This window comes from Trichoderma ghanense (assembly GCF_004382785.1).
Source record: "Trichoderma ghanense strain CCMA-1212 chromosome Unknown scaffold_7, whole genome shotgun sequence".
Lineage (NCBI taxonomy): Eukaryota > Fungi > Ascomycota > Sordariomycetes > Hypocreales > Hypocreaceae > Trichoderma > Trichoderma ghanense.
Genome location: NW_027395670.1, coordinates 1,019,669 through 1,044,820, shown reverse-complemented (window position 1 = coordinate 1,044,820; position 25,152 = coordinate 1,019,669). Strand labels below are relative to the sequence as shown.

The 25,152-nt window shown below is 54.1% G+C and overlaps 10 protein-coding genes across 10 annotated transcripts; 7 read left to right on the top strand and 3 right to left on the bottom strand.

The window, feature by feature from the left end:
- Nucleotides 1-774: 774 nt before the first annotated feature.
- Nucleotides 775-2,040, top strand: CCMA1212_006493 (Biotin synthase; the record flags this gene model as incomplete). Its single annotated transcript, XM_073703712.1, has 2 exons — nt 775-1,071; nt 1,138-2,040. 2 exons carry the CDS (start codon nt 775-777, stop codon nt 2,038-2,040), a joined length of 1,200 nt encoding a protein of 399 aa, XP_073557835.1.
- A 269-nt stretch (nt 2,041-2,309) lies between these two features.
- On the bottom strand, nt 2,310-3,686 carry CCMA1212_006492 (Putative 8-amino-7-oxononanoate synthase; the record flags this gene model as incomplete). Its single annotated transcript, XM_073703711.1, has 2 exons — nt 2,310-2,785; nt 2,858-3,686. 2 exons carry the CDS (start codon nt 3,684-3,686, stop codon nt 2,310-2,312), a joined length of 1,305 nt encoding a protein of 434 aa, XP_073557836.1.
- An 806-nt stretch (nt 3,687-4,492) lies between these two features.
- Nucleotides 4,493-7,179, top strand: CCMA1212_006491 (uncharacterized protein; the record flags this gene model as incomplete). Its single annotated transcript, XM_073703710.1, has 3 exons — nt 4,493-4,717; nt 4,844-6,334; nt 6,393-7,179. Exons 1-3 carry the CDS (start codon nt 4,515-4,517, stop codon nt 7,177-7,179), a joined length of 2,481 nt encoding a protein of 826 aa, XP_073557833.1. The 5' UTR covers nt 4,493-4,514.
- A 1,074-nt stretch (nt 7,180-8,253) lies between these two features.
- On the top strand, nt 8,254-9,197 carry CCMA1212_006490 (uncharacterized protein; the record flags this gene model as incomplete). The annotated part of the gene is made up of 2 exons (XM_073703709.1): nt 8,254-8,327; nt 8,381-9,197. The coding sequence occupies 2 exons, from the start codon at nt 8,254-8,256 to the stop codon at nt 9,195-9,197; spliced, it is 891 nt and encodes a 296-aa protein (XP_073557834.1).
- A 1,290-nt stretch (nt 9,198-10,487) lies between these two features.
- CCMA1212_006489 (Benzoate 4-monooxygenase) lies at nt 10,488-12,291 on the top strand (the record flags this gene model as incomplete). The annotated part of the gene is made up of 2 exons (XM_073703708.1): nt 10,488-10,995; nt 11,058-12,291. Exons 1-2 carry the CDS (start codon nt 10,688-10,690, stop codon nt 12,289-12,291), a joined length of 1,542 nt encoding a protein of 513 aa, XP_073558077.1. The 5' UTR covers nt 10,488-10,687.
- A 916-nt stretch (nt 12,292-13,207) lies between these two features.
- Nucleotides 13,208-15,890, top strand: CCMA1212_006486 (uncharacterized protein; the record flags this gene model as incomplete). The annotated part of the gene is made up of 6 exons (XM_073703707.1): nt 13,208-13,256; nt 13,959-13,989; nt 14,042-14,193; nt 14,618-15,061; nt 15,158-15,508; nt 15,604-15,890. 6 exons carry the CDS (start codon nt 13,208-13,210, stop codon nt 15,888-15,890), a joined length of 1,314 nt encoding a protein of 437 aa, XP_073558073.1.
- A 265-nt stretch (nt 15,891-16,155) lies between these two features.
- Nucleotides 16,156-17,993, bottom strand: CCMA1212_006485 (uncharacterized protein; the record flags this gene model as incomplete). Its single annotated transcript, XM_073703706.1, has 4 exons — nt 16,156-16,933; nt 16,993-17,735; nt 17,821-17,866; nt 17,950-17,993. 4 exons carry the CDS (start codon nt 17,991-17,993, stop codon nt 16,156-16,158), a joined length of 1,611 nt encoding a protein of 536 aa, XP_073558055.1.
- A 1,666-nt stretch (nt 17,994-19,659) lies between these two features.
- CCMA1212_006484 (putative oxidoreductase) lies at nt 19,660-20,645 on the top strand (the record flags this gene model as incomplete). Its single annotated transcript, XM_073703705.1, has 3 exons — nt 19,660-19,943; nt 20,002-20,183; nt 20,263-20,645. 3 exons carry the CDS (start codon nt 19,660-19,662, stop codon nt 20,643-20,645), a joined length of 849 nt encoding a protein of 282 aa, XP_073558074.1.
- Nucleotides 20,646-20,828: 183 nt separating this feature from the next.
- CCMA1212_006483 (Microcystinase C) lies at nt 20,829-22,361 on the bottom strand (the record flags this gene model as incomplete). Its single annotated transcript, XM_073703704.1, has 1 exon — nt 20,829-22,361. The coding sequence occupies one exon, from the start codon at nt 22,359-22,361 to the stop codon at nt 20,829-20,831; it is 1,533 nt and encodes a 510-aa protein (XP_073557790.1).
- A 686-nt stretch (nt 22,362-23,047) lies between these two features.
- CCMA1212_006482 (Lactose permease) lies at nt 23,048-25,062 on the top strand (the record flags this gene model as incomplete). Its single annotated transcript, XM_073703703.1, has 6 exons — nt 23,048-23,053; nt 23,243-23,725; nt 23,805-24,284; nt 24,336-24,667; nt 24,721-24,820; nt 24,880-25,062. The coding sequence occupies 6 exons, from the start codon at nt 23,048-23,050 to the stop codon at nt 25,060-25,062; spliced, it is 1,584 nt and encodes a 527-aa protein (XP_073557789.1).
- Nucleotides 25,063-25,152: the final 90 nt, after the last annotated feature.

Genomic DNA, 25,152 nt, shown 5'->3' with positions numbered 1-25,152 from the left:
TGCAGAAATGCAGTGCTTATAGAGTCGGAATTGGAATCCTCCGGGTGCCGCATCTCGCAGTTGTCTTGCTGCTGTCCCACTGCTCCATCTGCTGTTCCACCTCTTCGGCACAAGGGAACGACGGACAGATTGCTAACCACGGCTCTTTCTTTCTATGCTTCTGGAAGAAACCGAAAAGGACGACAGCATCGTTCGGGCACGCAAATCCCAGCTTGGGCCGAGGCAGCCTGGACCTGGACCTGGACCTGGGCCGAAGCCACCCGCGCGCCCTCGTCGAGATTCCCCTGCCGAGCATCGCATCTATAAGTCACTCAAAGACAGGATTAGCGCGGCCAAAGGATGTCGAAATCGTGTTACGCATCTAAATGACAACAGGCCGGCAGATTGTGCTATGCCTATTCCGCCAGATGGAGCTCAACAAATGGCGGGCGATCCGCCAATGCGGAGATCTGAAAAGGTCAGCCAAAGCAGGGCACCGGGACTCGATTTGTTGACGATGCCTGGCTAACACGGCTACAGTGGCCATCATACTGTCTCTTGCAGGGGAAAAAAACAGGGCACCGTTGCGGCTATTGCCGTTGCTCTGTGCCGCATCGGACGCATGCAATGTACAGCATGGACGTGGAGTCGTCGAGTTCCGCATCTCGGCAGGCTGAATCACTCGACCCGAGACAGAGGAGCCGTCTCCATTCGCCCATCAGCTACTAGTTCGGCCTGAGCTCTTCGGTTGTTTGTTTTCTCAACTCTCATACAATCACACTCAACACAGCAACAATGAGGCCTTCCACGACACTGAGGGCCGGGCGACTGGCCCAGTCCCTCTCGCGACCCCTTCGCCAGGCCCCGGCCGTCGTCCGCATCAACAGCCGCGCCCACAGCACCGCCGTCGACTCGCCCGTCAGCTATGCGGCTGCCCCTCCCCCTCCCCCGCAGCAGCAGCAGAGGTCGGGCCTGGACGGGAAGAAGCTGATGGCCGAGGCCGTGGCCGCGACGAAGCCGCGCAACAACTGGACCAGGGAGGAGATTGCCGCCATCTACTACCAGCCTCTGCTGGAGCTGACCTACCAATCGGTATGACTTGGTATATTCGATCCGCTGAATCGAGAAGCGAGACTGACATTGGCTGTTCAATCATAGGGCTCCCTGCATCGCCGCTTCCACAGCCCCGGCGAGGTCCAGCTATGCACCCTCATGAACATCAAGACGGGCGGCTGCTCCGAGGACTGCTCCTACTGCGCCCAGTCCTCGCGCTACTCCAAGGACACGGGCCTCGAGGCCAAGAAGATGGAGTCGGTCGAGTCCGTGCTGGAAGCCGCGCGCCAGGCCGCCGCCAACGGCAGCACGCGCTTCTGCATGGGCGCCGCCTGGCGCGACATGCGCGGCCGCAAGTCGGGGCTCAAGAACATTGTCGAGATGATCAAGGGCGTCAAGGCGCTGGGCATGGAGGCGTGCGTCACGCTGGGCATGATTGACGCCGAGCAGGCGCGCCAGCTCAAGGACGCCGGGCTGACGGCCTACAACCACAACGTCGACACCAGCCGCGAGTTCTACCCGTCCGTCATCTCGACGCGCTCGTACGACGAGCGCCTGACGACGCTGGGCCACGTCCGCGACGCCGGCATCAACGTCTGCTCAGGGGGCATCCTCGGCCTGGGCGAGTCCTCCGAGGACCGGGTCGGCCTGCTGCACACCGTCTCGACGCTGCCCAAGCACCCGGAGAGCTTCCCCGTCAACGCGCTGGTGCCCATCAAGGGCACGCCGCTGGGCGACCGCGAGCCCATTGCCTTTACCAGCATGCTGCGCACCATTGCCACGGCGCGTCTGCTGATGCCCGCCACCATCATCCGCATTGCCGCCGGCCGCAAGACCATGTCGGAGGAGAAGCAGGCGCTGTGCTTCATGGCTGGTGCAAACGCCATCTTTACCGGCGAGAAGATGCTGACGACGGAGTGCAACGGCTGGGACGAGGACAGCGCCATGTTTGGCCGATGGGGGCTGGAGCCGATGAAGAGCTTTGGCAAGAAGCCTGTGGAGGCTTAGGGACATTTTTCATAGAAGCTAGATGAGCGTTTGATTGAGATATATATATATATATATATATATATACATGGTTTATGACAAGAAGCAAGTTATGAAAAGGTGCAAAGGGGGGCCAGAAAGGATGGTACACAGGACCGGTGATGGGCAATATGTAGGGCAATATGAATACAGATATTAGCCGACTTGCATGTGTTTACGTCTTCTATCATGCATTGTGTGCTCTTGTTGTGTATTGCGTCCTTTTCATGTATAACGTCCTCTATCATGTATCACAGTTTACTCTTCACAGCATTTGTGACCCATTCATCCACCGCCCTACACAGTCCCTCCACCTCCTCCACGCTATTCCCAGCATGCAAACACACCCTCACCCGATCCTGTCCCATCGGCACCGTAGGTGCCACAATCGGCCTCACCGTGAATCCCCTCTCCTGGCAATACTTTGCCAGACTGCGCGCCTTGCTCGTAAACAGCGGCAAGATGGGCGACTGCGGCACCTCGGGGTTGATGCGGAAGACTTCCGGCGAGGGAGCGCGTCGCTTGATAATGTCTGCGAGGAGGCTGTGCATGTGATGGATCAGGGAGTACAGTTGCTTGATGAGAGGGTCGGCGTGGTTGCTGGCGAGGAAGTCGTACGTTGTGTGGATGCTGGCGAGGGAGGGGAAGGACATTGCTGTTGTGTAGATGAAGCTGCGGGCGTAGTTGATGAGGTAGTTTCTTGCGGGCGATGAGCAGAGGACGATGGCTGTTATTAATCCATCAGCACAGTCCGTGACGTAATATCTCAACAGCAGAGAGGAGAATAAAGGAGACTCACCACCGGAACATCCCATGGCTTTACCAAACGTGTGCACGCGCGCCCATATCCTGTCTTGCAGGCCAAGCTGGCAGACGAGACCTCTTCCTTGAGGGCCGAGTATCCCCGTTGAATGCGCTTCGTCGACGATGATGTAGCCGTTTCCCTGAGGTAATCTTTTCTCGACGCATTCGACGATTTGTCTCAGGGGGGCAGCGTCTCCGTCCATGCTGTAGATTCCTTCGACGGCGATGAAGATGTTTGTCTTGCCGCTCTTTACGGCTTCTCCATGTGGACCTTCTATCAAGCTTTGTAGCAGGGCGTCTAAGCTCGGATATTTGCCTTCTCCTTGCTCTGAGGCCGAGGACGGAGCATCGTATACTTGATTATGCGCAAAGGGGATTCTTTGCGCCCTGCTTAATCTCATCCCATCATGGACGCTCGCATGGATCAATTCATCGTAAACAATAACATCGCCCTTCTGCGGGACACAAGCGAATAGCCCCGTATTCGCTTCAAATCCAGAATTAAACAGCAATCCAGCCTCTGCACCATGAAAGTCTGCGATTTGCCTTTCCAGGTCTTCTGCAAACGCCGAGTTTCCGTCCAAAAGGCGAGATCCTCCTGAGCCCAGAGTGTGGCCGGGTTGCGGGCTGTCTGATTGGAGGTGAGACGTAAGGAGGGAGAGGTAGGCTGCTTTGACGGCGGGATGGGATGATAGTGAGAGGTAGCTGTTGGAAGAAAAGTCGATGGAGGTTGCGGAGGGGATGGTGAGGCGGCGGAGACGGCCTTGGGAGAGGCGGGAGGAGAGGATGGAGGAGAGGGTTTTGTCGAGGTTTGTGGGAGGCATTGCAATTTGCTCCAGACTGGACTGGATGGTTCAATTGGAGTGTGTCTGTATAGCTTCACCAGTCTTTTTGCTGTAGGTAGTGTTCACATGCAAGGCTGATCACTGCATGGGAACGTCGTGCAGTCAGGGATCATCAGCTTTCAATCGTGTTCGGCCTGTATCGGCGTCGACGGCAGACTCACAGCAGCAGCGGCTTCCATCACATGCCGTGTTTAGCAAAAATCGACTACTGCTACCCACTTCAACTGTCATCTCGTCCTATCTACAGTACTAGTAGCTAGAAGTTGGCCGTCCACACTTCCAAGGAACCCGTTCGACTAAAGCCCACTTGTCCCCCGTTTAGGGCAAACGCAACGAAGCCGTCCGCGGACGTGCGAAAGAATGTTGAATCTGATAAATTGATGAGGCATTTCGACTCCAGGTCCCGAAAGAGCCGTGACGATTGTACTGTACCTGACTGTAGAAACTTGCTTTGATTCTTTCGGGCTCACTGAACTTGACTGGGCTAAGCATAGGAACGAACACTCCACTTGGGATGGATGAACGGAGATCGGCAGGGAACACCCCAACAAAAGGACAAGGCAGATTAGTGAGATCAAGAGCAGATTCCAAGCCGAACGGATCTCGCAAGACGGCTATTTTCTCGTGCTTTTTTCCGCTGTTACCCTTTTGAGAAGCCCATCCCACGTTTCTGTTCCTTGTTTCGGCCCCCAAAGGCTTCAAGCTTGTTTGAGCCGAAACCCCATCTCCTTCATAACCCTCTACTATCTGAACTTTCAATCCGTTCCAACTCCAGAGGTTTTCAGCTGTTTGTTCTGTCTGAACGCAATGCCGCAGCCACCGCCGCCGCTCGCATCGCCGCTCTGGCGCTCCCTCCGCACGTACCAGATCTTCGGCGCCAACACAGAGGTCGGCAAGACGGTCTTTTCGACGCTGCTGGCCAAGGCGGCGGCCAGACGGTGCCCTGGTGGCGTGGCGTTTCTGAAGCCCGTTTCGACGGGGCCGGATAGTGAGGCTGATGATCGGTGTATGTAGGTTCTTTGTAGAGCAAGTTTTGAGCTTCGTAGAGACTGTGTTGACATATGAGTAGATGATGAACATGAGCTCGTGCTTGAGATCTGATAAGACGTTGATTGACCATGGAAATGGCTGTGTAGTCATATTACCAAGTTCGCCCCGGACGTCTCCAACAAGACTCTGTTTCAGTACAAAATCCCCGTCAGCCCACACATTGCAGCTCGCCTCTCCAACAAGGTGAGTCACCATCCCACACTTCTCGCGTCTCAATCAATACCCGTGTCTCCGTCTCACCATGCGCAGACAATCCCCTCCAACGAGGCCCTCCTCTTTCAAACCCGCGACTACGCAGCCCAATGCGCAAACATAGGCCGGAAATGGCTCTTTGTCGAAACAGCCGGCGGCGTCCACTCGCCCGGTCCCTCGGGCACAACGCAGGCTGACATGTACGCGCCCCTTCGATTACCAGTTGTGCTCGTGGGCGATTCACGGCTCGGAGGCATCTCGGGAACGATATCGGCGTTTGAGTCTCTTCGCATGAGAGGCTATGATGTCGAGTCGGTGGTCTTGTTCAAGGAGGACAAGTATCAGAACTACGAGTACTTGTCCGAGTATTTCGCAGAGCATCATGATGTGCCCGTCGCTGGCGTGGTCGAACCGCCTGAGAGAAGGTCGAGACTGGAGGAGGACGTCAGAGCAATGTCGCAGTATTACGAGGAACAGTCACAGCACAAGGACACGAGCGGCGTCATTTCTCACCTGGAGAGCCGTCACGAGCAGCGCATCAAGCAACTCAACTCCATGGCCACCGAGGCTCTGCACAACATTTGGTATCCTTTCACACAGCAGAGCCTTCTCTCTCCCAAGGACATTAACGTCATCGATTCCGCCCACGGCGACTACTTCCAGACATTGTCTCCTACCTCAACAGCATCACCCTCAGAGTCGGACAGCCTCCTTCGAGCTTCGTTCGACGGCTCAGCCTCATGGTGGACGCAAGGCCTCGGCCATGCCAACCCCAAGCTGACCCTCGCAGCCGCCTACGCCGCCGGCCGCTACGGCCACGTCATGTTCGCCAGCGGCATCCATCGTCCCGCAGCAGAGTTATCCTCCACCCTCCTCAAGGGAATGGAGAACCCCCGACTCACGCGCGTCTTCTTCTCCGACAACGGCAGCACGGGCATCGAAGTCGCTCTCAAGATGGGCCTCCGGGCAGCCAAGCTTCGGTACGGATGGTCTGCGGAGGAAAAGCTCGGGGTCGTTGGCCTCAGGGGCTCGTATCACGGAGATACCATTGGCGCCATGGACTGTTCGGAGCCGAGCGGGTATAACGAAAAGGTCGAGTGGTATGATGGCAAGGGGCACTGGTTCGACTATCCGACTGTGTTGTGCGTTGATGGCAAGTGGCGTGTGAATGTTCCTCGGGAGCTGAGAGAGGCGCTGGGCGAGGATGCGGATTTTGGGTCGCTTTCGGAGATATTCGACGTTAAGGGGAGGGAGGAGAAGGGCCATCATCTTCGATATGAGGCCTTTATTCGGGAGACGCTGGAGAGGCTCCAGAAGCAGGGCCGCAAGTTTGGCTCCGTCATTATCGAACCGGTTGTTCTCGGTGCCGGAGGCATGGCCTTGGTGTAATTACTCCTCTGCCAGTATCAAAAGATATCGAGCCGTCGCTAACGTGTTCTCCAGAGATCCCCTCTTCCAGCGCGCCCTCGTCAACGTCGTGCGCAAATCGCCCGAACTCTTCCACAAGCCAAACACCTCCTTCGAGTCCCCCAGCAGTCCCACCGCATGGACCGGTCTCCCCATCATCTTCGACGAGGTCTTCACGGGTCTCTACCGTCTCGGCCGCTTCTCATCATCTTCGTTCCTCGAGACGCATCCCGACATCTCTGTCCACGCGAAGCTTCTCACGGGAGGTCTTGTTCCGCTCTGCACGACGCTTGCTTCGGAGAACATCTTCGAGACGTTTAGCTCTCAGGACAAGACTGATGCGCTGCTGCACGGACACAGCTACACTGCTCATCCTGTGGGCTGCCAGGTTGCTCTTGAATCAGTCAAGGAGATGCAGAAGATGGAGCGCGGTGGATCGTGGGACTGGGCCAAGGCGCAAGGCTGGACGACCTCTGGCACTCCGGTCCTTAGTGAGCAGCCCGCAGGTGATGTCTGGTCGACTTGGCCTCGAGATCTAGTAGAGGATCTCTCCCGTCAGACAGATCGCGTCTCGGGGATTTGGGCGCTGGGCAGCGTCCTCGCCATCCACTTGAAGGACGCATCCGGCACGGGATACTTTAGCGATGCGGCGCAGAGTGTTCGGGATGGGCTCATTGCGGGCGACCCGGAGGGTGTCAATGGGCCGTGGAACGTGCATTGCAGGGTCCTTGGGAATGTGCTGTATTTGATGGCGGGACAGAAGACGACGGAGGAGAGCGTTGCGCGGATTGGCTCGTTGCTGCGGGAGAGGTTGAAGGAGTGAGGAGTGAAGGAGTCAACTCTAGTGGAGTGCAGGTGTTCACAAGGGTGTTTCTTCTATCAAAGAGAGAAACGAAGAGAACAAATATAATGAACAAGACATTTGACCTAAAGCATGATACTCTGAGTATAGTGACAGGCTGTTGTTCCGATGCAGTGCTTAATCATAGCAGTTTTGTTCACCCTTTCTGCAACAGCTGTTCTCAAGTCCCAGTCCATGTCGGATGCGTATCAGAATGCTTCCGGCTATTTCCATCATCGATCGTCTCTGGGTAGCATTATATCTCTGGATTTCCCTTGCTCAATTGATTACCGTTACAGTTGAAGCACATAGTCGTCCATCGAGTCAAGAGTCGGTCCTCTCAAATCCAAGAATTCCGTTTCACTATATTGCTTCCAAGTCCACACCAGCTCTTCATCGTCTATTGAAAGACTGTTCACGACTCAAAGCCCCAACTAAATACGTCACAGGGGGCGTAACAAATTTGCTACATGGCGTTGTTCAGCAAGCCAGTGCATTCACTTCAACGGCTCGACATGCTGTTCAGTGAGACCACGTCGACTGCCACGACCAGCAGGTGGCAGCTGGCCGGCAATCGAGTTTTCACCTTTCTTCCATAAAAACCTTGCAGTTGCCCACCTGGATTTACCTTTCGTCAGGGTTTTCTCCTTTCTTGTTTTGATTCATTTGCATCTTCGTCTTTACATCGTCGTGAGTAGCTGCAGATTAGAAGAAGCAGCAACAGAAGCAGCCTCAAGAGTAAGTCATCTTCCTATCACCAATCTCATCGTCGGCTCTCCAGAAGCACTTGACGCGAGATCCATTTAGCCATCACAGGAAAGGAGAGGCAATCCTTTACCTGTTGTGCAAAGCCTCAGTCGATCGTCAAGTCTCTGCTGTCATTCTTTCCATGCAGTCTGAAGCAACCTGTCTCGAGATGGATCTCTCAAGTCATTGTTGTGTCAAGGGGCCACCATCCCCTACAAATCATCCAGGATCGCCGTCTTGGATCGCAATATGCCTAGACACAAACAGAAGCTGACTACTCATCAATCCAGCAGAGATTTGAAATCACAAATGCCATCTCGATACATGTTCCAACAAGATGTCGTTGACCAGATCAACGATCTGGAACCATTGCAGCATCGTTTGTAGGTAAACAAATCTGCCACATTCTGGAGACAAGCATCTGACTCCCAGATAGGCGCCTGTTAGCTCTGGCCGAGGCAGCATCTGACAGCACCCTACCGCCTATGGCCCATACCTCTGAATTAATGCCCACGGGCGTTAGCAGGGAGGCGTCGGGTCACGATGAGACGGACCAACCCTCTCCCGCACGGGAGTTGGTTACGCAAAGTCTGCGCAATGCGCATATGCCCCCAGCCCACGATTGGCAGCCGGATAGTGCCACCGACAGTGGTGACGAAGCCGACGACGAGGGAGATCCGTTTGCCGACTTCCTCGAAGAACCCGTCAATGAAGAGGATGGGGCTTGGACGCGGGATATCAGAACCGCATTGGAGTATCTGCGCGGTGTTCTGGCTGCGGCAAAGACCCAGAAACCCTTCGCAACCGAAGACGCTGCTGATAAGACCGACGATGACATGAGCGTCCCAGCCAAAGACAGTGATCTGGATGAAGAGGACGACTTTGTCCTGGTCGAGGCTGAGGACGACGACGGCGAACTTCAAGACATGGCAGAAACATGTCTGGATCTCATAAACCAGCTCGACCATGCCATGTCTCCGAGTGTCGATGCTGTGGACTTTCTCCGGGAAGAGGACATGGAGATGATGCTGATCGACGAAGACGACTACGCTGTTAACGGCAGCGCAGCGGCATCCTCATCCGCTCGTGTGCGATCAAAGTGGCAGCTTCTGTATGAGAAGTTTTACAATGATGACAACAAGGTCTTCAAGGAGGCCGACATGGAGCATTGGAAGAGAGAGGTGGTGCAAGCGTGCGGAGACCTAATGAAGGACGTGAGTCGGCGTCTCCACCGTCCCAAGAACGGCTGCTAGGCTCGGCAAGGGGAGGCAGCGTAGGGGAGGCTGTTTGTTTGTTTGTTTGCTCTACAGCTTTGTGGTTGATGGAATTTCGGAATCGGTTGTTGAGATACCCGATGTCCTGGTGTTACGAATACCAGATGTCTGTTATTTGATGAGTTCATTGACTATTTGAGCACACTGCGGGAAGATGCAGATCCTGACTCGTGGGGATGGAGTTGTGTGGTTGTACACGACTTCTTCTGCAGTATTGCCACTGCTGTGAACGCTGCACGGCCATTGAAGACATCAAGTGAATAATAACCAGCTGAACATTTCGCAAATTGGTACATGAGATGCTTTGCGAATAGATTCACACTCTGTAGTTCCCATCGTAACTCTCCGTGTCATGGGGAGCATTGCAAGTCATGCCACCACGCGCCACGATGTGCGTCTTGACAACTGGATATAGCTTCATACTGATTGCATGCTTTCTGACCCCATAAGGCTACAGATCCTACCCAGGTAAGCATCCAACTTGGCTGCCCGGTAAGCCAGCGGCGCCGAGGTACCGTCAGACGCAGCCAATCAGTCGCAACCCATCTCTAATGGATTCCTCATTCCCGCTCTTCCTTACCGAAAGTCCCATCTCGTGCTCTCCATCAGGAGAATCCACCCGCAACGGAGCCCCGCGGAGACGGAGACCAGCACAAGCACGGAGCAACCTCCAAAGGCACGGAAAGGAATAAGCAGCAGCAGCAACAGCCCTAAGACGAGGCACCATCAGCTCTTTGCCGAAACCTGATGCCGCAACCCGTCTCCCTCGGCGCCTCGGAGCGACGCTGGCCCCAGCTTTTTTGCCCCTCCCCATGTGCGGCAGAGGGGTGGGAAATGACGGTCTGCTAAGAAACAAGCTTATGCCTATTTCTGGCGACAAAACACCAAGCAAAGTGATTCCATAGCCTGGCAGGGCGGCGGAAGCTAGAAGCCGCTACCTGCTACCGATTGACCCTTGGCGTCTGGGGCGAAGATTGCGGGGTTTGGAGGCTAGGGATCATGATGCGGATGGCAGTTGATGGAGGGGATGCGGTAGGATGGCAGGTCGTGGTACTGTATATATAGATTGATGATTTGCTCGCTTGGTGTGGTGATGTTGCAGTCTGGTGTCATCGAGCTGGAGCCGGAGTTGCGTCGGAAAGACACGTTCTTATTCTTTTCCTTCTTCCTCGCTTCTTCCCGTCTTTCTCATCCCGTTTCAAAGCTTGTTCTCCATCAGAGAGAGCTTAATGAATCACGATTCCATCCCCAGCATATAAGCCGGGGCCGCCAACTTGTGTGACCAGCGGCGTCGACGGCCGGAAAAAGAGGGGCTAGTCAGCATCCGCGTCTGCATCTGCATCTGAATTCGCATCTCGAGGCTTCATTCAAGAATTATCTTCTCCCTTCTTTCTTTCCTCTTCTTCCCCAGCATCGTCTGCTCTCGCCTTGTTTTACATGCTCGGCGCATAAGCCACCAGCAGCGGTCCATGGCGCTGATCGAATACGTCTGGTCGCCGTGGGCGATTGTCGCCCTCGCCGGCGCGCTCCTCGCCTCGTATCTGTACCAGTACTTTGTCACGTACGGCTCGCTGCGCCGCTTTGCTGCTCCCTTTCCGGCGCAGTTTTCGAACCTGTGGCTGCTGTCCGTCTGTCGGCGAGGCAATCGGTACGAGACGGTCGACAAGCTGCACAAGAGGCTGGGCAAGTTTGTTCGCATCCAGCCGAACCACGTTTCCGTTGCCGACGACGAGGCCATCAATCTGATCTACGGCCACTCCAATGGGTTCCTGAAATCGTACGAATGGCTCACCCACCTCCAAAATGATGTGCTACACAAATGCTGACTTGGAAGCAAAGCGAGTTCTACGATGCCTTCGTCTCTATCCGCCGCGGCCTCTTCAACACGCGCGACCGCGCCGAGCACACGCGCAAGCGCAAGATGGTCTCGCACACCTTCTCGGCCAAGAACATCACCCAGTTTGAGCCCTACATCCACGCCAACCTCGAGCTCTTTGTCCAGCAGCTGGACCGCCTCGTCGACTCCAGCCCGCACACGGACGAAAAGGGCCACAAGGAGGCTCGCTTCGACTGTCTCCCCTGGTTCAACTACCTCGCCTTCGACGTCATTGGCGACCTCGCCTTCGGCGCCCCCTTTGGCATGCTCGAGAAGGGCGTCGACCTCGCCGAAGTGCGCGATGCTCCGGACAGCCCGCCCATCTACGCGCCAGCCATTGAGATTCTCAACCGCCGCGGCGAAGTGAGCGCCACTCTGGGCTGCTGCCCGGCGCTGAAGCCGTATGCCAAGTACCTGCCGGATCCCTTTTACAGCAACGGCCTCGCCGCCGTTGAGAACCTTGCCGGAATCGCCATTGCCTGCGTGAAGCGGCGAATCGACAACCCGCCCAAGATTGAGCGCAAGGATCTCCTTGCCCGGCTGCAGGAGGGCCGCGATGAAAAGGGCCAGCCGCTCGGACGAGAAGAGCTGACGGCAGAGGCTCTGACGCAGCTCATTGCAGGCAGCGACACAACCTCCAACTCGTCCTGCGCGCTGCTCAACTACGTTGCCCGCACGCCCGGCGTCCTCGCCAAGATGCAGGCCGAGCTCGACGCCGCCATCCCCAAGGAGGTCGACGTCCCGACGTACGACATGGTCCGCGACCTGCCCTACCTCGCCGCCGTCATCAACGAGACGCTCCGCCACCACTCGACCTCGGGCATCGGCCTCCCGCGCCAAGTCCCGCCCGACTCCCCCGGCGTCACCATCTGCGGCGAGGTCTTCGAGGCCGGCACCGTCCTCAGCGTGCCCACCTACACGATCCACCACTCGACCGAGATCTGGGGGCCCGACGCCGCGGAGTTCAAGCCGGAGAGGTGGCTCAACGTGACGCAGCGACAGAAGGATGCCTTTATCCCGTTTAGCCACGGGCCGAGGGCGTGCGTGGGCAGGAACGTGGCGGAGATGGAGATGAAGCTGATTGCGGCGACGTGGGCGAGGCGGTATGGCGCAAAGGTGCTGCAGGGGCCGATGTTGACGAGGGAGGGCTTCCTGAGGAAGCCGTTGGGGCTGGATATTGCCTTGTACAAGAGGTGATGTGGTAGTAGATGTACGAACTGAGAGGTGTAGGGAGCTATGGAAAAGCATACTTGCTACATGTACTCTGTATATGATGATATGAAAAAATTCAACTCATTAACTCTCAGCGTGCTTCTTCCATCATGATTGCCCGTTATATCTAACGCAAGGAGGGTTGTCAGTCTCTATCCGGGGGTCACCACATCGCCACTTTTTCCCATCCCAGATCCCCCCTTCCCGAGTCTTATACAGAACCAACAACATCCAAACTGCCTCTGCAACTTATTCCCAGCAACTTGAAGGCAATGAAGACGCATTCCAGTCACGCCAAGCGGTACGGTTAGCTTTATATACGCTACTTGTGCAACCATGGAGCATCAAGCAAGTGGATCCAAGGTCTCACCAAAAGATCCAGGTCCTCTGTGGCGCAATTGGCTAGCGCGTCTGACTGTTAATCAGGAGGTTGGAAGTTCGAGCCTTCCCGGAGGAGCTCATAGCTTGCTTTTTGCTTTTTGCCATGACCTCTGACTTTTTTTTTTTTTTCCCTCTTTTTGCGTCTGGCAACAATGGTGCTGAAATGATCGTCGAGGCGATGTTATTGGTGGTGCGTTGTGAGCGTGGAAGAAACCCAAGGAGGCAGGGTGTTGAACCAGTCTCTTGAGAATTTGTGCCTTGTCTTCTTTGTTTAGTAGACGTAATTCGAGACGGTGTGAAGTTTTTGTTGTAAATCACCTTCATTCGCCATGAATGGTCATCCAACCATCATCGAACGGGTAGCTGAATAAAAAAAAATTAAAAAAAATTTGCTTGGAATACTCAAGTTGTGGAACCATGTTGCTCAAGGTCCATTTCGTGTGCATGCTGTCGACTCTGTTAAATGCAGCGTCTCAACTGCTGTTGCGTTGTAGGGTTGTCATATTTGGTCCCGCCCACGATGGAAGACCTCAAATTCCTCTCTACACAACTTTCAGATAATCCATACGGTAAGGAACCTTCAAGAACGAGTCAGACCACTTGAAAGCATCTCAATTGTATAGCAGCGTCCGAAATGCAATTATTTCGTTTTTTTCCTTTTCTTTTTCCGTTTCTTCTTTCTTTGCATTTCATTTTCATCACCCATGAAATCCCCATCCTCTGGCACTGTTCCAGGGTAAATCAACAACACTCAAGCACCGTTTCTCCTTGCCACAGCTCCATCGTCTCAGCTTCAAGAGACAACCATGATCTTGAGAAGCAACTACCAACACCATCCAACATTAAAGAGGCACTTTGGCCGAATCTCATTGATCACACTGTTTGACAAGTACAGTGTACGAAGTCCCCAGGCCTACTAACACGCATCCTACTTACACACGGGCTTTCACCACTTTGGCATGTTCTCACCTCCAGCTTCATCTCTGCAAACAACTCATCAGTAAATATTCAAAGAGGCACTTTGCCCGAGCGTTGATGGACTCTCATACTGATTGACAGTACAAATGTACAAAGTACCCGGGCTGACTAACACCAACGTACCCAACTTACACCCAACTCCAGCGCCCCGAGCTGCGTGGCAGATCTGAACTCCAGCTTCAAGAAGTGATTATCATCATCAGCAAACATCAAAAAAGGCACTTTGGCCGAGTATGATTGACTCTCATCCTCTTTCAAGGCATTTTCGTATTAGATCAAGGTATTCTCGATAGGAAGGCGCGAGACACATCAGCTGTGTGACAGGTACGTACCCAGCTGACCAACACCACGCATCCGACTTACACCAGGTTCACAGTCGGGCAAACATCGTCTCCCGCTTCAAGAAGCAACTTTCAACATCAGCAAACATCGAAAAAGGCACTTTGGCCGAGTGGTCTAAGGCGCCGTGTTCAGGAATTGTTCGCACTGTTCGAACAGCCCCTATTCGCGGTCTAGAAATAGGCGAGGGTTCGAATCCCTCAGGTGTCATTTTTTGCGCGTCCCATCGCGCGGGATGTGGAGATTTTCACTGCTAGGCGGATCTTTTTGCGTGTGAGTTGATCGAACTGTGTGTACTGTATGGAAAAAAGGCATTCGTTTGTTGTGTAATGGTGCACCTAGAGTCGGGGTTGTCTTTGGTGGGAGGGGCTTCCGTGTTTCGAAGCGTGTAAGCAGTCTTCGTTTCCTACGACGATGTTCCGTCAATATCCATTGCCATCAGTTCAGATGCTATCCAGATTCTAGAAAACTAATCTCTTTGATTGACTGAATTCATTGATTGACTGAATTCATTGATTGACTGACTCATTCGATTCGCAACAGCCTCCCTCTAGGCTTCGCCCAAAAGCCTGGCCCAGTCAAACTTCTTCAAGTGGTTGTACACAGTATCCAGCTCCCCAAGAGTCGCCAAATACACCAAACATCAGCTTCAGCAACTACATTCACAAATCCAAGCACGTAAACACTCACATCTCGCGTGAAAAACCGTCACATCTCGCACCCAAACTCGTTCCAATCCGCAAAGTTGTCATCAAACTCCAGCTTGAGCTCCGGCGGCGCCTCAACCTTGGACAGACCCTCGGGCAACCGAACAGCCTCGGCCGGAATGCCCGTCGCCTGGCTGAAGATGGCGACCACCTGACGATGGGTGAGCCACTCCCTGTAGCCTATGACGTTCTTGCCTGCCGGCTCGTCCACCAGCGACTTTACACAATGGCCCGAGTCTTCTTCGGCGGTGATAACGGGGAATTAGACGTCGATGTCAATGTTGCCAATGAACTGCGCAACCCCGTCCTTGTTCCAAGATCGAAATCAGCAACACATCGCACCGCTATTGGTGTTAAACGCTTCATACCTTGACTCGCATAATGGGATTCCCAACGAAGTTTCTCAAAAACAAACCCGCCTTAAAGACGCTCGTCTCGGCCCACAGCTCGGGATACGTCTCCCCGATATACTCCTCCGCCCTCGCCTTGGAATCAAAATGATGCACGTGCGTTACTTCCCTTCAGACCACTTCGCCGCATTCGACAGCCCCCCAAAAAACAGAAACCTCTCCAGCGAGTCCACCTTTGCCGCCGCATCAATCACATTCTTCAGCAGAAGCTCGACAGGGACAACGGCACGTCCCACTGGGTTGGTGTGAACAATGCTGGCAACACTCTGCTCGGCGCGGTGGAGGACATGAGTGAGGGCCAGATTAAGGAGTTCTTGCAGACAAATCTGTTTGGCTTCATTTGCGTGTGGAAAGCCTTGCTGCCGACGCTGGGGCGCAATCGTTCGGGTACACTCGTCAGCACATCGTCCATTTGGCGATTCGCGCCGAAGCCAGAGCACATGATCTACAGTGCTGCAAAGGCGATGACTGATCCCTGCCAGAGTCGTACGCTGCTCTTCTGGAGCCGTTCAGTGCCAGAACGATGATGATTGAGCCCGGTGGCTTCAGGGCTCCTTTCGCCGGCAGCAACTCTGAGGCGGATGGTGGCATCCCTGAGGACTACAAGCCTGTGATCCAAGCCTGGGTAGATCTCGTGGATGCGGCCTCCAGGGATTTGACCATGGTCAATGGTAATCTAGTCAAGTTTGGCGATGGAGTTGTTGATGCCGTCGACGGCCAGGGCTTATTTGAGAGTGTATGGGCGGAGCATGACAGGACAAGGCCCTGAGAGTTCAGCTCGGGTCGGACAGCTATGAGCTGTTTGAGCAGAGACTGAGCAACTTCAAGAAGGGATTCTCGAAGACGGTCGACGTGGTCAGGTCGACTGCTGTAAGACTTGCTGTTGGCGTCAGGTAGTGAAGTGACTTATGAATAAAGGTGTCTATTTGGGTAATAAACCTTTAGAATTTCTTCGCTTCATACACCTTCGTTTTCAACACCCAAAGAGAGCTCACCAGGTAGAAACTGCACAGCTTGACAAGCCATCCTGCACTCTATCCAGATGAAGAAGTGACCGTCGTCGAAGCGTCTGTATCGACATTGATCAAATCCAGCACCCCACCCTGTTGAAGCAACGAGAGATATTGCGTCGCGAGATCCCAGTTTGCTCCAGTAGACTTGAGCTCTCGCACAACATCCTCCAAGGCGCTGTACATCTGCGGCTCGTGATCTTCGCGCACGAACCACGCGCATTCCGTGGCCACATGGTACAGGCACTGCGCCATGAGGGGGCACTCGATGTTGGCGCGCGCAATTGCCGGCATGACGTTGCAAGCGATGGACTTGATCCCGTTAAGACTGACGCTCTGCATCTCAGTTTCCATGGCGATCCGGCTTTGCTCAGCTAGGGCGAGCGGCTCGTTGCAGCTGTACATGTTATAGAGAACAAGCTGAGCCGAACAGCACAAAGACAGAGAGACGATGGCGGAGACGGAAAAGTCTGACGACGTCGTTCCGGAAATGTATTCTTTGATGGAGAGATGCAGCGCTGAGAGTGCCGAGTGAAGCGCCAGCGCTTCGGGGAGAAGACTTCCGACGTCCTGTGTGGACCTTTTGCTGGCCCTGTGTGACAGCACTTTGCTCAGCATATGGCCGGCCTGACACATCTTTGCAAAAGAGCCGACAGATGTCAGGCTGCTGAAGGACGTGGTGAAGAGAGGTTCGCTGGGGACAATCTTGCCCTGGTCCCAGTCCTCGTCGTTGATCGGCAAAAGCTCGTCTTTCACTGGTTCGGGGACAGCGCTTGGCAGGTTTGTTTCAATGTTCATGAGCCTGAGATATGCTTTAATTGCTGTTTTACCGTAGGAAAAGGGGCGAGATGAGTTTCATACCTGTCCAGTAGAAAGATTGTCCACCATGTTCGGCGCTGCTCCTCTCGCATGGTCCATGTTTCTGCAGGCTTAAACAGCTGATTGTTCTTCCTATCGTGTAGACCCAGCAGAACACCCAGTCTTGATGCGCGGCCAAGGGTCAAGTATGCGCAGGGATAGATGGCGTGTGACATTTCGTAGAATGACAACAGAACAAGAGCTTGCACGAGTCTCAGAGACACAAAGCCCGCCGATTCTGCTTCTGAGCAGAGCGACCTCGCCAGCAGGTACCACGATGAGCTCCTCGCACACTCTCCATCCTTGGTGCTGAGTGCCTTTATGCACAGTAAGAAGATGGAAAGACAGCCATCGACCTCCGTTGCGTCATCATTGACTTCGTTGAAGAGGCGTTTCCGGCTGACCATGGGCAACCATCTATGCACCGTGGAGAGATAGTGTTCACAGAGAGCCACTCGGTCGTCGTCAAGGTGCTCGGCCACGATCTGGTGAATATAAGGCTGTCGACTCCATGACAGAGCGTTGACTGACTGAGACGTCAAGTATTCTGAATCCAAGAAAAAGGGCAGCGGAAAGGGCTCTGCTGGCTTGGGGAAGAAGGCAGCAGCACTGATGCCCGAAAAGGCCCTGGACGGAGAGACGCCGTCGACGTGGAGGAGCTGCTCAATGTGGCTGAGCCGGGAGGAGATTGTCGATCCCGAGGCTGCGGTTTCGGCATATTCGCACGTCTTGCCCAGGCGGTAGCACTGCCTGGCAGTTAGGAGCGTGAAGCGAGCCCAAAAAAGCCGCTGCCAGGCTTTTGCATATCGGGATGTCGTAGAACAATCTTACCAGGGCACATGTAGGGACTTCTCGAGTACATTTTCGCTTCAGCCGCCTGTAATGAGGATGATCGTGTCAGTTATTGGTGCTCAGGCGACTTTGATAAGAGGCAATGATGGGGCGAGATGGGTCGTGTACCGACAGGCTCGACAGGCTTGAGAGGCAAAGACTTTGGGAGGCATCGCAAAAGGCTGGAGATGAATGAGTACTTAAGAAATACGGTGTCCAATTCTCGATTCAAGATGCTTTCTCGAGGGTTATCTGCTTTGTTTTGATGAGCCGTGTCTCTCACTTTCTCGAGCTTGAGATGACGTTTCGCCGAGATTCCGCTGGAGGTCAGCTGCTTAGGGATGCCGCTTAGTCATCGCATATGCCCTCTCACTGCTGGCATTTCACAACCTTGAAGCTTCAGTCAAGCCTCAACCATGACGGTCGAATCACCAGTCGCTGACACAAAGACACAGAAAAGGAAGAATATACATTAGCAGCCGCTAGCTGCTGGCCTTACAAAGTCGGGCATTGTTCCGCCATTTCCTGAAGTACCTAGACGACAGACAGCTGAACAGCTCTTTCAATGTCACAGGTTTGAACAAGTCCATAATGACCTCTCGTGCTTGAACTTGTCTTCTGAGGTGTTCTCTCTTCCTTTCTCTCTGCATTGTACTGCGGCTATGGGCAGCATGTTTCCCATTGTCTTCTCTTGATCGCGGAAAATCCGAAAAATCCGAGAGGCGCATCGATACCATGGGATCATATGCTGTCGATGAACGATCTTGATAAGCCCCCTCATGATGGAAGACCGTATACGCACGAATCATTCCACAGATTCTGGTTACGAAGACGAAAGGCTTCTTTTTGGGTCCCTATGGATATGCAATCCATTATATACTATTGCAATGAATAATCGTTGTAGAGTATTTTTGTCTTCGGGGCGAATTCCGTAGATGAGGACGGCGAGGCCAGATACCTCATAGCGGAAAGTGGAACCATGGCGATTATTATGCTTGCTTGATGCATCTTCAGGCTAGTCAAAGTGGCCAGAGTCGATTAATTTGTCTCAGATGGAACACTTTGGGTACGTGCAAAGCTGACTTCATTCTCCTTCTCGGCAGCATCCACAGCCGACAGAGCCATGTGCGAACGAGCAGCCTAGGCCCGGCTTATACATAAATACGGACAATTATATATCGGGGGCAAAGGGATGGATAGCCAAGTATGTGGTCTTATCTCCGAGCGCTAGGTAGTCCTTAGAAGCCTTATAGATGTGAGTCTCTTAGAACTCAACAGATGCCAACATTCCATCTATACCAAGGCCGGCAATAGCATTCTTGTATTCTCATCGAAAACCAACAAGATCAAAGCGAAACTATACACGACGCAAATGAAAGACCAAATATTGCAAGAAAGAGCGGCATCATACAACTTCATCTAAGGTAAATGCTGCCAAACAGCCCATGTCCGACAAGCCCATGAATCATCAATCGGCATCACACGATGCTCTGCATCAAACTGTGCTCCCGTATCTCAACTATCACCGACAGAAGTCGCAATTTCAAGACACCTATATCCGATTGACCGAAAAGTGGTCGGCGTTGCGTCTTTAGAATGGCCCGAAGAGGTGGAGCGGACTGTCCGCTCCATGGGCTGAACGTGGGTCCGCTCCCGTCCGCTCCATATGAGCGGTTGGATATAGCTTCACTTCAATAACACAGATCTATTATCCATTGTGTATTTAAGGCTTTGAAAGGAATCACCGAACATCATATCTCGATACACTCAGCATCAGCTTCACTCCAAGCATACAAAACCACCACTTCTCCTCTCACCACCGCACCATCATCTATAAAAATGGCACCACTCGTCTGGCTCGTAACCGGCTGCTCCTCCGGCTTTGGCCGAGAATTCGTCCACGAGATCCTCAAGCGCGGCGACAAAGCCATCGCCACTGCTCGTCGACCGGAGAGCCTCGAAGACCTGAAGAAGACCGGCGCTGCAGTTCTTCAGCTGGACGTCACCTGGGACCAGAACCGGATCAACGAGACCATTAACAATGCCATCGCAATCTACGGCCACCTCGATGTTCTCGTCAACAACGCGGCCTATGTCCTGGGCGGTGCCTGGGAAGACCTTTCGTAAAGCTTCATCTTCTACCCGTTGTTATACAGTGCAGCAATAACTGACATTCACAAGCTACCAAGACTTTCACGATGCCTTTGAGACAAACGTCTTTGGGCCCTTAAAAGTCACAAAGGCCGTTCTCCCCCACATGAGAGCCAGAAAGACCGGCACCAACATCTTCATCAGCTCAATCTCCGGCTGGAACGGAATTGGGTTCGACGCGGGCTACTCAGGCACAAAGTTTGCCATCGAAGGTACACACCACCCCTGGCCAAACCAGCATCTCCCCAACGAACCTCTCCAATTCATCCAACACTCACACACTTGTAACAGGCATGGCCGAAAGTCTCGACGACGAAGCCAGGCCTCTCGGCCTCCGCACCCTCATCGTCGACCCCGGCTACTTCAGGACCGACCTCCTCTCCCAAGGAAAGCTCAAGACCACAGTGTCCAGCATCCCGGAATACGCCGAAGCCTCAAAGGCCTTTAACCAGGCCCTTGCGGGAATAAACCACAAGCAGGCTGGTGACCCCAAGAAAGGAGTTGCTGTTGTCGTCGATCTCGTTCGCCAGGAGGGTGTTGCCAGTGGCAGAGAAATGCCACTGAGGATAGCGCTGGGGCAGGATGCGTATGAGGTCATCAAGAACAAGTGCAGCGAGACAATCAAGTTATTGGAGGACTGGAAGGATGTCATCTCGAGCACTGACTTGGACTGATAGCCATCTCAGACCGGTTGCAAGAGCTGGCCGAGGGGTTTAGAAACACGAGATGACTCTACTTTATTCGAGCATCTGCAGTTGTCCCGCGGAGCACGATGCAGACAGCAACACAAGTCATTATCAAGACAGCCCTTGGAGTCTTGTATTCCTATTCGAAAAACCACGTGAACTGTGACCATCTCATACATCCGGACCGCTCAGCGGCTTATCCGACCTATCAATCCACACAGTCTTCAACTCAGGCATCTTGTCAAACTTCTCATCAAAAGGCCACATGGGCCTCCGTATCCGACGATGCCCCAACCTCTTCAGATCCTGATCAACCCCCCCGGGCGTCAATCCAAGCATCCAGCCCTTGGCCATATCGTACAGCTCCGGCTCAAGGTACCCAATCTTCACAATGACAATATCCGCCGACCTCGGGCTGAGGTTCAGATCCGTAAAGTCCTTTTCTTTGTGGTACGGTTTCCGGAGCTTTGTCAAGATGGCGTACACAGAGCCGACCTGCAGGACGACTTCGGTCACGGCATCGCGGTCGCCGTGCTTGATGGAGTGGACGCGGCCAGTCATTGTCAGAGGAGGCGCATGAATGCCGTCGACGTCGGCTCCGGCAGTCACAGTGACGGTTGCGCCAACTCCTGCGGCGACAGCCGTTTCGATGGCTTTGGGTCCTGGAACGCTTGCATAGATGACGGTGTATCCAGAATCTGGCGACTTGAACTCGGGCCGCTCCAACAACCTTGTGAGCCCCCAAGTCACATCACCTGAGCCTCCTGCAGTGGGATTATCTCCCGAATCGGATATAAAGTAGGGACGCTCTTCAGGAGGCGACTTGACAGCAGCATCAAGACACTCGGCAAAACTTCCAGTCGGTGCAACAAACTTAAAGTCGGCCCGCGCGTCCCAGAACAGCTTTGCCAGCTTCTCTGCTCCCTGCGAAACCGCCCGTTTATCCCATCCGGTGACGACAATGGCGGCTCGATTCCGCGGCTCGTCAGCCCAAGCATATCCCACCCAGATCGCCGCATCCAAGACGCCCTCGTCCGCTTCGACCTCGGGCACAGCAGCGTAGATGTGCTTCGCCGGCTCTATTCGCGTCGAGGTCTGCTCTCCAGGCAGTAGAATGGGAACGGGAATCCAAGCCTTTAGGGGGCGTTTGCCGGGCTCTCTTCCCTTGAGGATGTTGACCAGGTTGCGACACGCTCGCTCCTTGGTGTCCATTGCGTCTTCGTGCGGCGCCATGCGGTAGCAGGTGATGAGGTCGCACTGATGCGCCAGCTCCCGCGAGACGTTGCCGTGCAGGTCCATTGACGCCGATACAATGACATCCGGCCCGACGACGGCGCGTATCCGCCTCAGCAGCTCGGCCTCGACGTCGTCCAGCTCCTGCACGCACATGGCGCCGTGGATGTCGAACCAAAGGCCATCGACCGCGTTCTCAGACACTATATACCTCAGCCCGTCCACAATCTCCTGCGAGAGCGCCTCAAACGCCTCGCGAGTGACGATCCCCCCAGGAAGCGCATGTCCGATGAGGGCGCCCTTCCATTCTGCCTCCTGCCCCAGCGGCTGGTCGGCGTGCAGGAACTGGTATCGCTCGACAATCTCGTCGCCTCGCTTGGGGTAGAAAGCCGGTGCAAGGGTGACGGCGGGCGAGAAGGTCGACGTTTCGCAGGCGAGGCCAGCGACGGCGATGACTGGTCGCTTCGACATGTTCCTGGTTGGCTAAGTGCTGACGGCCGCCTGCTGATAGTCTTTGATCATACCCTTGCTCTTGATATACCTATTCAGGCTGCGCAGAAATGCGTGCGAGGCGCAAAGATGAATTGTGGTGTGTGTAGCCTGTGCTGTCATTGATATCAAGTCTCTTTGCTTTATCTTGGTACCATCGTGCGATCAACTCGGTGCGTGTCCGTTCTGCAACAGCCGTTTATCCGCACAGGTTGTCTCCCAGAGAGATGAAGCTAAACTGATTCCTCGTCTGGTGATCGGTGGGGGGAACAACGCGGGGTTGTCGATACCAAAGTGAGGAGGATGTGAAGCTCAAGGGTCCAGATAAGTAATAGCAGGAAGAAGCTGTCCGCAAAAGGTAACCAGATGCAACTTCTGCCACTTTTACCCGACGGAGCTGGGTATGGCTCAGATGAACTGGCCAATGTGCGATGAGGATTGAATAGGCGGCTTCACGATATCTCGAGATCAGCCGTGAGAACCGCCGCATCTGGTAACGTGCCGCCGTGCTGCCGGTACAAGTGCCTGATGAACCACTTCGGCGAACTTTTGCTGGGAGTCCATCAGTTGCTCTTCTTGTATTTATGTCTCAGGCAGCCGGGAGTGCCCATGATGTGGTGTTGCATTCGTTATCAAGCAAGATGTCAAGTTCAGTTAGGTCCGAAGATATGCGTGTGAAACATGCATCTGCCGACGGCCCGCGGTTGTCTTGGTGAGGGGATGGATGATGCGTATGAGAGAGGAGGTGCGATAGAGGCCACAGAGGAGGGGAGATACTAGATACATAATACAAACTCATTCAGATCTTCAGCACCGATATGGCACTCTTCCTCCAGTCTTGTTATCATCGAGCATTTCTACAGAGCACATCCAGAGACGTCAAAATGTTACGCAGAACCCCGACGGGGACCTGGATGCCCGCCTGGGTCCCCGAATCAACCACCACCGTCTCCGTCCTCCTCCTCGTCTGCTCCATGGTCCAGTCCGCCACCGGTGGCTACGACGGCTCCATGCTCAACGGCCTCAACATCCTGCCCTCGTACAAAGACTACTTCCATCTCAACAAGGCCACCACCGGCCTCAACACGGCGTCCGTCTTCATCGGCGGCTTCTTTGGCCCGATTTGGGCGGGCGTCATGACAGATCGGCTGGGCCGTCGGCCTGCCATCTTCTGGGGCTCGGCCGTCACGCTGCTGGGCATCGTTCTGCAGACGGCGGCGCAGAACATTGCCATGTTTGTCGTCGCGAGGGTGATTCTTGGATGGGGCAGTGCAATTTCGTCCGTTGCCGGTGCCGTCTATCTGAGCGAGACGTTTGCGAGCAGATATCGTGCCTGGGGCGTTGGAGTATGTGATTGTCTCTTATCATATCAGCCATGACCAAGACATGGAGCGAAATACTGTTCAGTCGTCTGACTCTGCCTAGATCTTGAACAACTTCTACTACGTCGGCTCACTCATAGCGGCCGGCGTCACGCTGGGGACCGGTCAGTGGCAGTCTACCTGGGCCTGGCGGCTTCCCTCGCTGCTCCAGGGAATCTTTTCCCTTGCGTGCATCCTGGTGCTGCCCTTCATCCCCGAGTCGCCGCGTTGGCTCGTCAGCAGAGAGCGCTACGAGGATGCTCGCCTCTCTGTCGCGCAGACGAATTCCAATGGCGACATTGCGGACCCCGTGGTGGTGGCCGTGTACAAGGAGATTATCGACACTCTGGACTGGGAGAAGAAGCACGACATGACTATGAGTCCTCTAGAAATCATCAAGACGCCCACCGCGCGCAAGAGGACCCTGATTGGAGCGTCTGTCGGGCCGTTCTCGTGCATTGCTGGAAATGTCATTGCGTCGTATTATCTGGGAAGCGAGCTGGACACGGCAGGCATCACAGACACCAATGACCAGCTCAAGGCCGTAAGTTCATCAACACCGCCTCAGATTCTAGGACTGACCATGTGTGTATAGAATGTTGTCCTCAACGTGTGGTGTCTCTTTTGTGCATTCGCAGGAACTCATCTGGCAGCGATATGGGGACGCAAGCCTACAGCACTGCTCTCTCAGAGTCTCCTCATCGTATGTCTCTTCATCATTGGTGGCTTGTCGAAGATGTACGCAGATGATCCCGAGGGTGCCTCTCAGAGCTTGATCTACGGTGACGTTGCCGTCATGTTCATCTTCCAGGGGATCTATTCTATTGCTTGGACGCCTTTGCTCTATCTTTACCCGCCAGAAGTGATGAACTACCCTATCCGAGCCAACGGATTAGCGCTGTCGGGCTTCAGTTTGAATGGACTTGCGTGAGTACCTTTGAACCGAATAAACAGTCAAATCCGCTGACTTGATGCTCCAGGCTCCTACTCACATTCGTCATGCCCATTGCACTAAACAACATTGGGTGGAAGACATACATCATCAACGGCTCGTGGGATATCATCACGCTTGTACTCATTGTAAGTGACTCCCCTAATTGAAGTATTCTTGTTGTATCGTGTTGCTAACGTTGGGTCAGGCTGTCTTTTGGGTAGAGACAAAGGGCAAGACGCTGGAAGAAATTGACGCCATATTTGAGGGAGAGAAGCATTCGTCAGTGCCTGACGTTGAGGATATCCGGACTGGCAAGAAGACGCTGGACGTGCAGAGAATAGAGATTGAACTTCACGAGGAAATTGGACTGAAAGCAAACGAGGCCTGAGGGAGTGAGCACGCCATAGCTTCTTTGACACGAGATGGATACCACCATTTCGAAGAAACGTCTGTCATTAGGTACAGAGCTCTTGCTAGC